The 15026-nt window shown below is 42.5% G+C and overlaps 1 protein-coding gene across 1 annotated transcript in view; it reads left to right on the top strand.

Moving 5' to 3' along the window:
* The window catches only part of LOC102449348 (complement receptor type 1-like), a 73738-nt gene extending 59153 nt beyond the window's left edge, over positions 1 to 14585 (top strand). The window contains 4 exon segments of the mRNA XM_075909848.1: positions 5288 to 5473; positions 6295 to 6321; positions 8311 to 8377; positions 12777 to 14585. Of these exon segments, the coding sequence (XP_075765963.1) occupies positions 5288 to 5473; positions 6295 to 6321; positions 8311 to 8377; positions 12777 to 12834 (338 nt within the window). The 3' untranslated portion in view covers positions 12835 to 14585.
* Positions 14586 to 15026: the final 441 nt, after the last annotated feature.

Below are 15026 nucleotides of genomic sequence, written 5' to 3'. Positions count from 1 at the left end.
ACAGGTCGTTAGCTGGGGCAATGGCTTGCATCCAGGCCCCGACATTCCCCCTCAGCCAATTGGTGGCGTGCAGGCGCAGTGAGCAGCAGGGCTTGGTCGCAGCTGGAGATGTGCTGGGAGCCACCCTGCACCATGCAGCTGCTTCTGCCGTGCTGGGAGCTGTGTCTCTGGGCCCTGCTGGTGCTTGTGCTGCTTCCCTGGGGAGCGCAGGGTGTGTCCCCCATGCAGAGTGGGACGGGACGCCCCCAGCTGCACCCTGTTTTTCCAGGGTCCTCCCCGTTTCTGCTTCGTAGCCCCACCCTTGCCCTCTTGTGGCTCCACCCCTTTGCTCTGCCCCATTCATGCCTTGGGGCCCGTGGCCCAGCTCTTTCCCAGCTGCCTCCCCCCCACATGCTATGTGGTGCGCCCTGACCAGTCAGCTGTACACAGGGGGGACCCACATCTCTGCCTTCCCTAGCCCGGGGGAGGTGCCATGGTGGCGTCTGGCTCGGAGGCTAAACCCTTCCTCCTCCCCACCTCCCCCATGTGTCTGACCACCCAGGGTGCGGCCCTGCAACTAGGGGTGCTCCCACCCTTCCCTAGTGGCGGGGAAAGGAAGAGCCACTCCCCGTGGAAGGGTGGGGCGCTGCTGCTGTCACTGGCCACTATCAGTAAAACCAGGCTGGGCAACCTTTCCTGAGGTGGGTCCGCCCGCAAGCGAGATGGGGGGGGGGGGTGGAATTCTCACTGCGGCCCTGACTAAGAAGGAGAAAGATACTCCCCACATTCCCATCACACACCAGAGCCTGGGGTGGCAGCCTAGTAGCTTCTGTGTGTTTCAGCCCCCAGGGGGGTGACAGGAGAGCTGGAGCAGCAGTGTGGGCTCCCCTATGCTGGGGGGAGCAGGGTTGATCCTTGGGGGTTTGATCCAGGCAAGCTAAGGGCCACATCCAGTCCCTGGACTTGAGGGTCCCCACCCCTGAGTAAAACAAAACACTCCACATATACAATGGGTATTGTCTGTTGCCTTGTCACAGGACTGGGGAACGTTAAGGCCTGGGGGCTGCATGCAGCCCCCAGCTTGCCTGGAGCCAACCCCAAGGCTTGGGGATCCCCCCAGCATTGGGGAGCCTGTGCTGGTGCTCCAGCCCCAAGATGTCGCTCTGCAGGGCTAGAGCACACACAATCTACTAGTCTCTGTAGTGTGAGGGGACTGTGGGGAGTGTATTTCTCTTTCTCAGTCTTTGGTATGTTGCATTCTTCGTATTCTTCATATAAACTATTAGGCTATGTCTACACAGTGCCCTTTTAGCGCAAGAAATATGCAAATGAGGCAAAGCATGGAATATCTGTGCCTTATTTGCATAATTAATGAGGCTCCATTTTTTGTGAAAAAACCCCTCTTGCACAAGAGCTGTTCTTCCGGGGGTTTTGTCAGGAAGAACAGCTCTTGCACAAAAACAGAGCCTCATTAATTATGCAAATGAGGCACAGAAATATTCTACCCTTCACCTCATTTTCATATTTCTTGTGCCAAATGGGCGCAATGTGGACATAGCCTTAGAGTTTTATTAAAGGACATGCTTTAAAGAACTTTTATTAATACACATATTTGAGCCTTTTTCTGATCTAATACTTTTTTCTATTTTTGTTGATGGACATTATCTCCACACTATTTGAGGGGCTTGCAGACCTTTGATTGGGTGGCTTTTTTAACTCTTCCAGTGCTCATTATCTCATTTGGTGGTATGGTTAGTACTGTATAAATGCCTATAAATAAACAATAGCAAATATCTGGAAACAAACATGAGACTGTATAAGATTCTGTTTACATTGCATTGATTTACTAAAGGATCAGAATAAAAATGGTCATTTTAAGTAGACAAACATAGAAAATATCCTGAGTAATTGAGTTTTGGAACAGGTATCCTGAAATTTGTTTCATTCTGACCAAACAAATCTTAAAAATAGCAGAAAGATTCAATACAGTATATGTATTTTAAAATGTGTGTGAATGGAAATATTTTTTTTAAAGCAGAAGCCTAAATTAGGGATGTAATAGTATAGTTAACCGATAAGAAAAGCTTATAGGTTAATGCTACACACTACATGCATTTCCCTCTTCCTCTCTCCCAGCCATTAAATTTTTTGCAGGCTGGCCAGCAGCCTGGTTCCATCATGGCTTCCAGCGGGTCCAGGATCTACCCTTGCTGTGGCTCTGTATTTAAAGTGTATTAGGAGCCAAGCGGGCAGGCAGCCCAGCTCTGTTCTGGCTTGTGCCAGGTCCGGGAGCTCAGACATCCCCCCACCCCCTACCCTGCGCTGCTGCCTCTTTCTCAGAAGCATCAGCACAAAGTGACAGGCAGCTGGTCTGCAAGGAGAGCTATTTCTTAAACTGGCTCCCCTCCCGGACCTGCTTCTGCCTTGCACCCTGCGCTGCTGCCTCTGATACAGTGGCTGCCGGCCCTGGCTCCAGGGACTATAGAATAGTTGACTAACCAATAAAATGTCATGAGGTTACTCGACTATTTAAATTAACTGATATTTAACATACTTAGCCTAAATTCATTTGCAGTTGTGTTTTGTATTCCTTTGGTACGGCTTGCTCAGGAAGGACAGACAGGGAAAAAAGGGAGGAGGGGTTGCCTTGTATATTAAAGATGTACACACTTGGACTGAAGTGGAGATGAACGTAGGAGATAGCTGTGTAGAGTCTCTGGGTTAAGCTAAAAGGGGTAAAAAATGAGGGTGATGTCATGCTAGGAGTCTACTACAGGCCACCTAGCCAGGTGGAAGAGGTGGATGAGGCCTTTTTTAAACAATTAACACAACTATCCAAAGCCCAAGATTTGGTGCTGATGGGGGACTTCAACTATCCAGACATATGTTGGGAAACTAACGCAGCGGGGCACAGGCTATCCAATAAGTTTCTGGACTGCATTGGAGACAACTTTCTGTTTCAGAAGGTTGAAAAAGCTACCAGAGGAGAAGCTGTTCTGGATTTGATTTTAACAAATAGGGAAGAACTAGTTGAGAACTTGAAAGTGGAAGACAGTATGGGGGACAGTGATCATGAAATAATAGAGTTCATGATCTTAAGGAAAGGTAGAAGGGAGACCAGCACAATTGAGATAATGGATTTCAGGAAGGCAGATTTTGATAAGCTCAGAGAACTTGTAGGTAAGGTCCCATGGGAAGCAAGACTGAAGGGAAAAACAACTGAGGAGAGTTGGAAGTATTTCAAAGGGACGTTGTTAAGGGCCCAAAAGCAAACAATTCCGCTGTGTAGGAAAGATAGAAAATATGGCAAAAGACCAGCTTGGCTTAACAAGGAGATCTTGCATGATCTCAAAATAAAAAAGGAGTCATATAAAAAATGGAAACTAGGACAAATAACAAAGGATGAATATAGGCAAGCAACACGGGAATGCAGGGGCAAGATTAGAAAGGCAAAGGCACAAAATGAGATCAAACTAGCTACAGGCATAAAGGGAAACAAGAAGACCTTTTATAAATACATTAAACGCAAGAGGAAGACCAAGGACAGGGTAGGCCCACTGCTTAGTGAGGAGGGAGAAGCAGTAACAGGAAACTTGGAAATGGCAGAGATGCTCAATGACTTCTTTGTTTCGGTCTTCACCGAGAAGTCTGGAGGTGTGCCTAACGTAGTGAATACAAGCAGAGAGAGGGTAAGTTTAGAAGATAGGATACACAAAGAACAAGTTAAAAATCACTTAGGAAAGTTAGATGTCAGCAAGTCACCAGGTCCTGATGAAATGCATCCCAGGATACTCAAGGAGCTGATAGAGGAGGTATCTGAGCCTTTAGCTATGATCTTTGAAAAATCATGGCAGACAGGGGAGATACCAGAAGACCGGAAAAGGGCAAATATTGTGCCCATCTATAAAAAGGGGAATAAGAACAACCCAGGAAACTACAGACCGGTCAGTTTAACGTCTGTCCCAGGGAAGATAATGGAGCAGGTAATTAAGGAAATCATATGCAAACACTTGGAAGGTAATAAAGTGATAGGGAATAGCCAGCATGGGTTTGTGAAGAACAAGTCATGCCAAACTAATCTGATAGCTTTCTTTGATAGGATAACAAGCCTTGTGGATAAGGGAGAAGCGGTGGATGTCATATACCTAGACTTTAGTAAGGCATTTGATACGGTCTCGCATGATATTCTTATTGATAAACTAGGCAAATATAACTTAGATAGGGCCACGATAAGGTGGGTGCATAATTGGCTGGATAACCGTAGTCAGAGAGTTGTTAACGGTGCTAAATCCTGCTGGAAAGGGATAACAAGTGGAGTTCCGCAAGGGTCTGTTTTGGGACCCGTACTGTTCAATATCTTCATCAATGATGTAGATATGGGGATAGAGAGTACGCTTATTAAGTTTGCAGATGATACCAATCTGGGTGGGGTTGCAACTTCTTTGGAGGATAGGGACATAATTCAAAATGACCTTAGCAAGTTAGAGAAATGGTCAAAGGTAAACAGGATGAAGTTTAATAAAGAGAAATGCAAAGTGCTCCACTTAGGAAGGAACAATCAGTTCCATACATACAAGATGGGAAGCGACTGTCTAGGAAGGAGCATGGCGGAAAGGGATCTAGGGGTCATAGTGGACCACAAGTTGAATATGAGTCAACAGTGTGACGCTGTTGCAAAAAAAGCAAATATGATTCTAGGTTGTATCAACAAGTGTGTTGTAAGCAAAACTCGTGAAGTCATTCTGCCGCTCTACTCTGCACTAGTTAGGCCTCAGCTGGAGTACTGTGTCCAGTTCTGGGCGCCACATTTCAAGCAAGATGTGGAGAAATTGGAAAGGGTACAGAGAAGAGCGACAAGAATGATTAAAGGTCTAGAGAACATGACCTATGAAGCCAGGCTTCATGAACTGGGCTTGTTTAGTTTGGAAAAAAGAAGATTAAGGGGGGACATGATAGCGGTTTTCAAATATCTAAAAGGGTGTCACAAGGAGGAAGGAGAAAATTTGTTCCTCTTGGTTTCTGAGGACAGGACAAGGAGTAATGGGCTTAAAGTGCAGCAAGGGAGGTTTAGATTGGACATTAGGAAAAAATTCCTAACTGTCAGGGTGGTCAAATATTGGAATAAATTGCTAAGGGAGGTGGTGGAATCTCCCTCTAGAGATATTTAAGAACAGGTTAGATAGACATCTGTCAGGGATGGTGTAGATGGAGCTTGGTCCTGCCTTGAGGGTGTGGGGCTGGACTCGATGACCTCTTGAGATCCCTTCCAGTCCTATAATTCTATGATTCTATGAATATGTGTTTCCAGCTTCCGACTCTTGTCCACAACTGTTCATCGAGCATGGACATGTAACACATGAAGAAAAACACCATAATGCTGTTGGAGATGTGGTTAACATTGAGTGTTATACAGGCTACTCATTGCATGGGCAACCTAAAATTGAGTGCACTGCTGAACATTCATGGCAGCATGAAATTCCAAAATGTAAATTAAGTAAGTATATATTGTGATAGTTCTATAACCATTTTTTTAAAATGCATATTCCATATTGTGTAACACCTGAATGGTATCTGGGGTTCAGGAAGTTTTGTTACTTGGACACATTTTCCCATTCATGGCTAATTCACATTGTAAAAATAAAAACTCTCCAATACAAAAGGAGTAGTTGTGCCTCCTCTCCCTGCTTCTCCCCACCAGTAGCTGAATATAAATTCGCCTATTAGGGTTTTTTTATCAAGACACAGAACCTGGAAGAATATTCACTGTGTCTCTGATATTTTTAACTGCTTCTTGTCCTAATGCAGCATTTCTCAAACTATGGGATGTGGCCCGGTATTAGGCTGCAGGAAAAAAATACTGAGCCTCAGCGTGGCTGCCAGGGTGCTCTGGGCTCCCAGAGTGCCCGTGCAGTGCTGTCAGGTTTGGGAAACCATGGTCTAGCCAGCTTTCTGTTCATCATGCAGTCCATTTATCCAATCCATAGTCCCTTAACTTGCTTGCAAGACTATATCAAAAGCTTTGCTAAAGCTGGCACTGGGGACTTTGGGAGGACTAGAAACAACTTATTTGCATATTCATCATTTGTTTAATGAATATGCAAATGAATGTTACCAGTCCTCTAAAAGCTCGTGAGTGGATTTACTGGTCCCTGTGTCAAAAAGTTTGGGAACCCCTGTCCTAATGTAATGCTTTTGCTGAATTTTCTTGGAGGCAATCATGTAGAGATTAACACGTATAGACCTGCCTGTAGGCTTGTGTAACTACCATGTGTGCTCTCCTTTTTGAAGTTGAATTCACCTTTTTGTTTACTCTAGGTTGGTACATCGTGCTTATTATCTGTGGTAAGTAAGCTAGTTTTATTATTTCACGTGTAAATTCAGTGTTTTATTTCAGTGTCAATCACTGTACAGTACGTGACTGCAGGAACCTACATTGATTTTAGAGTTTTTCTGTCATTGAATTATTTTCATACTCCTTAGAAATGCTTTAAAAAGGTCCTGACAAATTTTATAGCTATGGATACTAACACAGCTAATCAGTCAGATTTTTGGCATAAAGAGGTGGTTTTCTAATTTGTCATCTATGTAATAGAAATCAGAGGGTTTTTTTCTAAATTCCTCAGAAGAATTGGAAGCATATTTTTGGCTTTGTATTGAAACATATTGGCATGATTTTGCGGAAATACTTTTAACGGAAGAGTTTTTCCATTAAAAGTATTTCCGCAAAAGTGCGTCTAGATTGGCACAGCCCTTTGGCTGCATCCAGGGGATTAGTTCTGCCCTAGCTGACATCCCCTTCAGTCATGCCTTCGTACCACACTCTCTTTAGGTCCCTAGGACTCACGGTACTTTCTCTGCACATAGCACATTTCCCCTTTTGGATAACAAAGTCTCAGCAGACCAGGTGTCATTCCAGGCAGTCTTATGATCCAAGATCGTTCCGCTCTCCCAGTGGCTGGTAGAGAAACTCAGGTCCTCCCATTACTGTAGCTGTACTGTAGGGACTAAGTTGAGTAGTGATAGTCACTTCCACATTCCTCCTTTGAAATGTGCAAGAGCCCCTATTGGAGCTCTTGCGCATTTCAAAGGAGGAACGTGGAACTCCACATACAGCCCGGGGCCAGTAGGAAGTTCTACTGACTCCAGGCTCGAGGGTGCGTCTGCTTTGAAATGCACAAGAGCTCAGGGACTTTTGTGCATTTTAAAGCAGAAGCACCCAAGTGGAGTCCGGAGTCAGCTGGACTTCCTGCTGGCCCCAAGCTCCACGCTGCATGCCAGCTTTGAAACATAAAAGAGTCTCCAGTGAGTGCTCTTGTGCATTTCAAAGTGGAAGTGCCTGCATGAACCTGAGGTCAGCAGGGGACTCTGACTCCTCCACTAATCCCGGGCTCTGTGCTGCGCTGCTGCTTGGAAATGCCATGTGGAGCCCAGGGTCCTAGCTGACCCCAGGCTCCACATGGCATTTTCCCAGAACATGGGGTCAGCTGGGGAGTTTCAAAGTGGCAGCGCTACACGGAGCCCAGGGTCAGATAGGGAGTCCCAGCTGACATCAGGCTCCATGCTGTGCTGCCACTTTGAAACACCAGGGGCAGCACTGCATTGAGCCTGGGATCAGCTCCATGCGGTGCTGCCACTCTGAAGTACCTCTGCTCCTCCGCTACCTCTATCTGATAGAGGCAGCAAAGAGGGGGACGGGGAGAATTGACTAATCCTTACCATTCTTAGTAGGGACCCTACAGTCAGCAGTGAGGAGCCACAGTCTCAACAATGTCTGCTGTTGCTGCTGTTTCCCTGGGCTTCCACCGACACTGCCCTCTGCTGGCTTTCTTCACAGCCCTTCCCCTTGTGTTCACTAAACTCAGAGTGACTGAAAACTTCCACACTACAGCCCTTTTTGCTTGTCCAGCTCGGCTTTATGTAAGCCCTACCGATCCTACCCAGATTGTGTGCATCCTGTCAGGTTTTGTTAGTCCCTTCACCCTGTCACAAGCAGTGTGATGTGATTCTCACCCCATTCTTAAAAAGAGACTGCCCAGTGAACTCTACAATGCATTGAGTACATTGTTAGCATTTCGGGTGTGTGCTTTTTTTCCTCTCCCCTGAGATTTTGGTTCATTGCATAGTATGCATTTGAGTGCTAAATCAGTGTTTGTTTTTCATTAAAGCTTCAGAGTGAGGGAGATTTAACATTTGATGTAGCTGGTTGGGTTTTTTCTGTTAAAGTAACATGAATTTCATTTCTAAACTTGTGAGCTTGTTACTTGTGGATGTGTGGTTTTGGGCTAATAGAGACTTGTCATCAGACTAATGATATTTTTTTCCCCTTACAAGTAATTGTAATCATAGCACTGGCACTGGCAGCTATTTGGATCTATAAGAAATTCTTTTCACAGAAAGGGTAAGTCAAAGCATCTCTTTACTGTATTTGTTAGTTTCTTAATATCTTCTCTTTTGCATGAGCAAGTACTGTAGGTTCAACTTTTATTAGCCTTTGTATTCACTAATGTATACAAAACATTTTAGCTTTTCATTTACTGGTCTTCTAAATTGTTAGTCTTTTTCATCTATTCATACTTGACTCTGATCACTAGCCACACAAAAACTGAATTGACCTTATACTGCCTCATATACAGGAAAATAGGTACACTTAGGCCCATAATGCCATTACCTCAATCCATGGTACACTCCCACCTTGAAGGATATAAGCAATTCTGATTGCTCCATCTCAGAAAGATATAATTGTAAAACATGTATAGAACAGGGCAATAAAAATGATTCAGGTATGGAATCGCCTCTGTATGAGGAGAGATTAAAGACTGGGACTGTTCAGCTTAGACAACGTACAATTGAGGGGTATGGGGATATGCTGGTTTACTAGATCATGACTGGGGAAGAGAAAGTGGTTTTACACCTTCCCATAACAGAAGAATTAGGAGTCACCTGATGAAATTAATAGGCAGCATGTTGAAAAAAACTGAAGGGAGTATTTCACACAGTGCACACACAGCCTATGGCGCTTACTGCCGAAAGCATAACTGGATTAGGAAAGAATTAAAGTTCACAGAGAAGAGGTCTATAAATGGCTGTTTGCCACAGCAGTCAGGGTCATGACCTCATCCTCTGAGTGTCCTGAATTTTCAACTTCCATAATTTGGGATGGGCACTGGCCACTGGTCTAGATGGTCTGATAGGTGTAAGGCTACATCAGAATGGCTACATGTCGATGTAGGAATACAATATTTTCTTGTGGAACAAATTTGCCTGTGTGTTCAAAAGCACATCTGTCCCTCCACCCCATAATATAGATGGCTTATGCCCCCCTCATCAGTTTTTGTTACTTTGCTGCCTCTGGTGCAGTACTTGAGCTTTTCCTCCAGGCAGTGTAAGATAAGACACTGCTTGTCTATGTAAAAGTTTGATTTTTCATGTCTATTCCCTTTGTTTTATACAAAACACTAGGGGCTATAGAAAAATGTCAAGATGTATTTATCTGGGTAGTTTGAAATTTTAAATACTATAGAAGTATGATGTTGCATTGTATAGACTTGTTAAACTGGTATAGTTACGATATTTTTTTAAATTAAAAAACAAACCAACCACTAGAACCTGATCTTGGACTGAGCAGTGGCCCCTGCATCTGTGTCATTCTCAAACAATAGCCTAGAGTAGCTATTCCCAACCTTTTCCCCCATGGAGAAACCCCTAAAATAATTGAGGTGTAGGGGTGACATTTAAAAAAAGACATTTAAACAGGATATAAAGAAGAAAATATAGGGCTAAGGCCTTATTTCACCACGTTGTGTCCAGCTTTTAAGCTCTTGAACAGTATGATTGTGTTTGTCTGAAGTTACCTTGGAGTGCTTTGATGGCTCCAGAGCACACCATTGTCTTTCATTACATATGCTCTTCAGTCTCTGCCACTCTTAATGCAAGAATCAGTTTAATATTACATCACAATGATTATTCCCACCACACACACATTTTTTTAAGGGGGGGGGGGTTAAAAAAATATCCCTTCCACAGCCTGTTCTGGCTCCAGTATTTGCTGTAGACTAGAACTTGTTTTGGAAATTGCACCACACTCTGTATTCAGTTTCTAAACTTCTTTAGGTTCTCAAAAATAAAGCTACCTACTATTTCAACTCCTTTGGGCTTATCTCCCAATGCTTACAGAATAATATTCAGTTAGACTTGTTCAGCTCATACTAAACTGATGAAAATGGCAAAGCAGCGTGCAACTTCCTCCCCTCTGCTTTGCCATTTTCATCAGTTTAGTATGAGCTGAACAGTAGCTTGAATTTTAAAGCCTAGAGTACCTGATGAAAAATAAGTATTTGCTTTAAAAATTTAATCATTAAAAAAGGTATGTTTTAAATTTCCTTTCCACTTAATGTCTCATTCATGTTTCTAGTGGAAAGGTGAAGCTCACATGTTATTTCCATAGCTCTTCCTATATGGTATGAGAATTACTCAGTCAAATATGTATTTCTCCTTTATCAGAGGCGACCAGTGTTAGTTCAAATCTAAGATTTGGTGGATGAGTGAGTGGTCATGTACTAGATGCAATTTGGTTTCAAGTCTTTGTTTCTAAAGACATGCATAAAATATTTCAGATTGCTTTCATTTTAAAGTAGCAATGGCTTAACAGTTTCATTAAACTGTGGTCGGAGACATCTCTAGGGGTTCCGCGAGGTCTAAGGTGGCCAACATTGATAGGTACAACACATACAATCAGTGGACTGTTAGGGCTCTGCATAATTTTTTTTTTTAAGACACATGTAAAGGATTCTGCAGCCCAAGAAGTTTGAGAACTGCTGCATTAAACTATTCTTCATTAAGAGGAACTAAACATAGCAGTGTAGACTAGCCTACTCCCTGACCAGGACTAAGGTATGCCTAGACTGTCCTTGACAGCTGTTGGTCTAGTCTATTCTGAAAAGCCTCCCGTCATTCCACAATTTCTCTTTAAGAAGCCTTACAGTTAAATCTTCCTTGGATAGATAAAAACCCAGTTACTGCTTATCCACCTTTAATGAACATGGAAAACAATTGAGCTTTTGGGTGAGTCAGCGAGGTTAAAGGGTGTTGTAAATAATGTGGATGTGCACAGTGACACTGTATGGTCTTGCTGTTGCAAATGGATAGGTGTGATCTCATTAATTGGGACCCTTAGTCTTAGGGGTCAAGAATCAAATAGTTTGACACTGACCTAGGGATGTTAAGCATCTGTTTCAGACAGTAAAGTGGAATGGTTGACTATTTGCTCTCTCCCTCCCCTCCCGCCTCTCAGAGGTAAGCAAGGTGGTGGATGGGGGAGTACTTCAAAGCAACAGCACCATACAGCTAATCCTGGGCTCCTTTAAAACTCTGCTACAGCATTTCAAAGGGGCAGCATCCTCCTATCGACTAAATAGTTGATGCAAAAATGCTTCAGCTATTTATATTAGTGAAATACACTGTACTTAACATCCTTACACTGACCTACCTTTTTATCCCCAGACCCGGTCCAGGTCAGGCTTGATGATCCTAACAGTAATATACTACACCTGTTGCATGGTTACCTAAAGAGGTTCATCCCCTGTGTGTAATCTGTCCAGAATCTTTTCAAGTCACTACATGTTACTTTAAAAAAAGTGATTTGTTTTCAATCAAAAATCAAATTAGATAAACAAGAATGTGTAACAATTTTATTTGCTTCATTAAAATCCAAACACTTACATTTTGTATAGTAGAACTGCAGTACAGACAGTTAAATACTGAGTAGTCAACCACACACCTCATTTGGAACTAGAAATATATAATCAGGGAGCAACAGAGACCAAAAAAGATACGGTATTAAAACAAACTACTAAAAATAAAAGTTACCCATTCAAAACTTTTTTAAAAGTTAAGGAAACTGTTTGTGCTTTAAATTAAAATGGCTTAAGAGCAGCATTTTTCTTTTGCATAGGAAAGTTTTAAAGTAGTATTAAGCCAATATTCAGTTGTAATTTTTTGAAAGACCTACCATAATGTTTTGTGCAGAGTTATAAACATTTTGATTATGAACCACCTCCTTTCCCAGAGGCCATCAGGACAGTAGAACCTCGGCTCGACAAAGCCTGGCTGTCCTATACAATAGTTCGTTTGCTGTTGCCAGGATCCTAGAGCAGCAACAAACTACTTAACCCTTACTTATTCTAACCCTCATCAAAAAGGAGAGAAAGGATGGAAAGGATAGATGGAAAGGATAATTAACTTCAGAGTGGTCAGAGTCTCAGTTTAATAGTCTTTTAGATATAAATATGCAATCAGTTGTGGGTACATATTAGGGTTGAAAGCCTCATGTGTTTTAGAAGCCAACCAGAGGGTTATTTGAGCAAGTTTTTTGGTCCAAAGTGGTTTTAGGGCAGCTTTTGGTTAATTTGTGCCACTAGTTCACATGCCTGTAACCAGTCCTAAATATGCTTAATGAAGTGACTTCAGGAGCATGGGATTCCTAGCTAAAAATTTAACATTGCAAAACACTGTATAAAATAATTACCAACCAAAATCTGTATAACAGAGCCTGAACAACTTCAGGAAGAGAACAGTGTATCAAGCAGCTTGATAACTTGATCAGTTTTAAAAAAAAAAAGCTATAGGAGCCTATTACTGGCTGCTGGTATACACTTACCAAAAGAGTTAGTGTAAATAGGTCTTTGAACTAACAAACTGACTTAGGAAATGTCACCAGTTGCATCATTACAAAGACTATAAATGTTCAATCACTAGATGAATGATACACAATTGAAATTGTAACTATCCTTGCTTTGCAGGAAAACAGTCTCCACTTCCCCAACTGCTGCATACACCCCGAGTAAAGTGATTGCTTAGGGGAAGGGGCAATGGTGAAAGTAGTAAGTTAAAGGAATTTGCAGAATGAAGGACTACACTTGCACTAAGTTCCTGTAATGGACTATTTATCCACCGTTTTCACCAGAAGAAGAGTTTTTCCTTTTGTGATTGACTACTGTAGGCATCAACTGCACTTTTAAGGCATAAAGCCAGAATGTATACCAATGCATCCTTTTTAGCTCACTTGCCTGTGTGAAGTTTACTTATAAAAAAGCTTTGTGCTCACTCTTCTCACCACAACCTGGAATACGAAGACTGTATTCCTGCCATTATACTGGATGCCTTTTGTTCTCTGCCTTTCAGCGTCTTTCTTCTTACAGAAGAGACTACATGATGAGTGCTGGTAGACTTTTGATGTGATTGGTCAGTGGCCATATTGTTTAAGTGATCTTGGTACCATTATTATTGGAAGATAACTGCTTATTGTACAATAGAGCCTACTTTAATTTTCACAATCAAGTCTTGTACATTGTTCCCTTGGTTTGTCATATGAAAACTAAATTATTTATCTTGTCCCATCATTTTAAGGTATGTTTTCTCCCAGAAAATTGCTTATGAATTAACACTTGGATTGAACTCTGTACCTTTCAAACTGAAATGTTATTGTAAATATTTCTAGCTATCTGTTTCAGCCTCATGGAACTTATGGCTAAGCTAACGCACATAACCTTTTTCTTTTACCACAGACTATGTGGGTCAATTAACAGCCATTCTGGGTCAGACCAATGGTCCATCAAGCTCAGTATCCTGTCTGTCGACAGTGGCCAATATTAAATGCCTCAGAGGAAGGGGACACAACAGGTAATCCTCATGTGATCCCTCCCGTCAACCACCTCCAGAGAAACAGAGGTTGGACACCATTCCTACCCATGTTGGCTAATAGATTCATGGAGGTTAGGTCCATCAATGGCTATCTAGCTCTTTTGAGTCCTAACCTTCACCATATCCTCTGGCAAGGAGTTCCACAGGCTGACTGTGCACTAAGTGAAGGAAAAGGTCCTTGTTTGTTTTAAACTTGCTGCCTATTTCATTAAATGAGCCCTAGTTCTTATATTATGGGAACAAGTAAATAACTTGTCCTTATTCTCCACACCAGTCATGATTTTAATAGATCTCTATCATATTCCCCCTTAGAAAAGAGAAGGCTAAGCTAAACAGTACAAGTCTTTTTTCATCTCACTTCATAAGCTACTAAAAGTTTATAAGGATAGTCTGTTCCTTTTCCCTAAGCTGTTGTGCCAGCTCAGCTAATAGGGACTTGATCCAACAGGCAAGATTTGAGGATACTTGATCCAACAGGCAAGATTTGAGGATACTAACTTGACAGGGGAGTTGGAGAGAACCTCTTCCTGGCTTATGCACTGTATGAGGCCAAGGCATGTGCTCCTGTAGGCAACTGAAGACCAAGTTCTGTTGTGAATATAGCCCATGGTGTTGTCTTAAATCTTTTTGCTTAAGGTAGCTTGAACAGCGAGGACCCTGCAAAGATTTCCAGTGGTGGGACTTGCAGAGCATGTTGTTAAGAACACAGCTTGGCATTCCATCTGCCTAGTGTGCTTGCAGTTGTTAGTTTCAGGAGGGTTGTTTTGTTTTATAGTGCTCTCCACTATTAAAGGAGCTTAATCACCACCTTGTTAGTGCTATCCATGTTCAGTTTCTGAATACAAGGGTCTTTGTAAAATTTAAGTGGCAACTTATATACTTCCTAATAAAACATTAGTTCAACTTGAGTGAAAGGTATTTTGATTTTAATGAAAATCAGCATGCCATGCAACTAGTCTAACTTTCAATTTTGTTTATTTTATTTAAAAAAGGATGATTGATATTGAGTTGGGGCAATTTGTTATACTTGAAAACTAGTACTTACACAGTTCTGCATAGTACATATTTTATACTGTACTGTGGTGTAATGCCACCATCTAGCACCATGGTGGGCAAATACCAGTCCATGGACTGGATCTGGTTCCCCACAATTAGCAGCCAGTGAACCACCACTGCTATATTCATCTGTGCCTCCACAGGTGCAGCTGACTGCAGCGCCAGTTGGCTGGGGACAGTGATATGCAGCCAACAGGAGCCCTAGTCCATGACATATCCCACAGCTCCCATTGGCCAGGATCAGCAATCTGGACAATAGGAGCTGTAATCACCTGTAACTGCAGAGGTGCAAG

Source organism: Pelodiscus sinensis, chromosome 27 (genome assembly GCF_049634645.1).
Source record: "Pelodiscus sinensis isolate JC-2024 chromosome 27, ASM4963464v1, whole genome shotgun sequence".
NCBI classification, from domain to species: domain Eukaryota; kingdom Metazoa; phylum Chordata; order Testudines; family Trionychidae; genus Pelodiscus; species Pelodiscus sinensis.
This window is presented reverse-complemented; position numbering and strand designations above follow the sequence as displayed.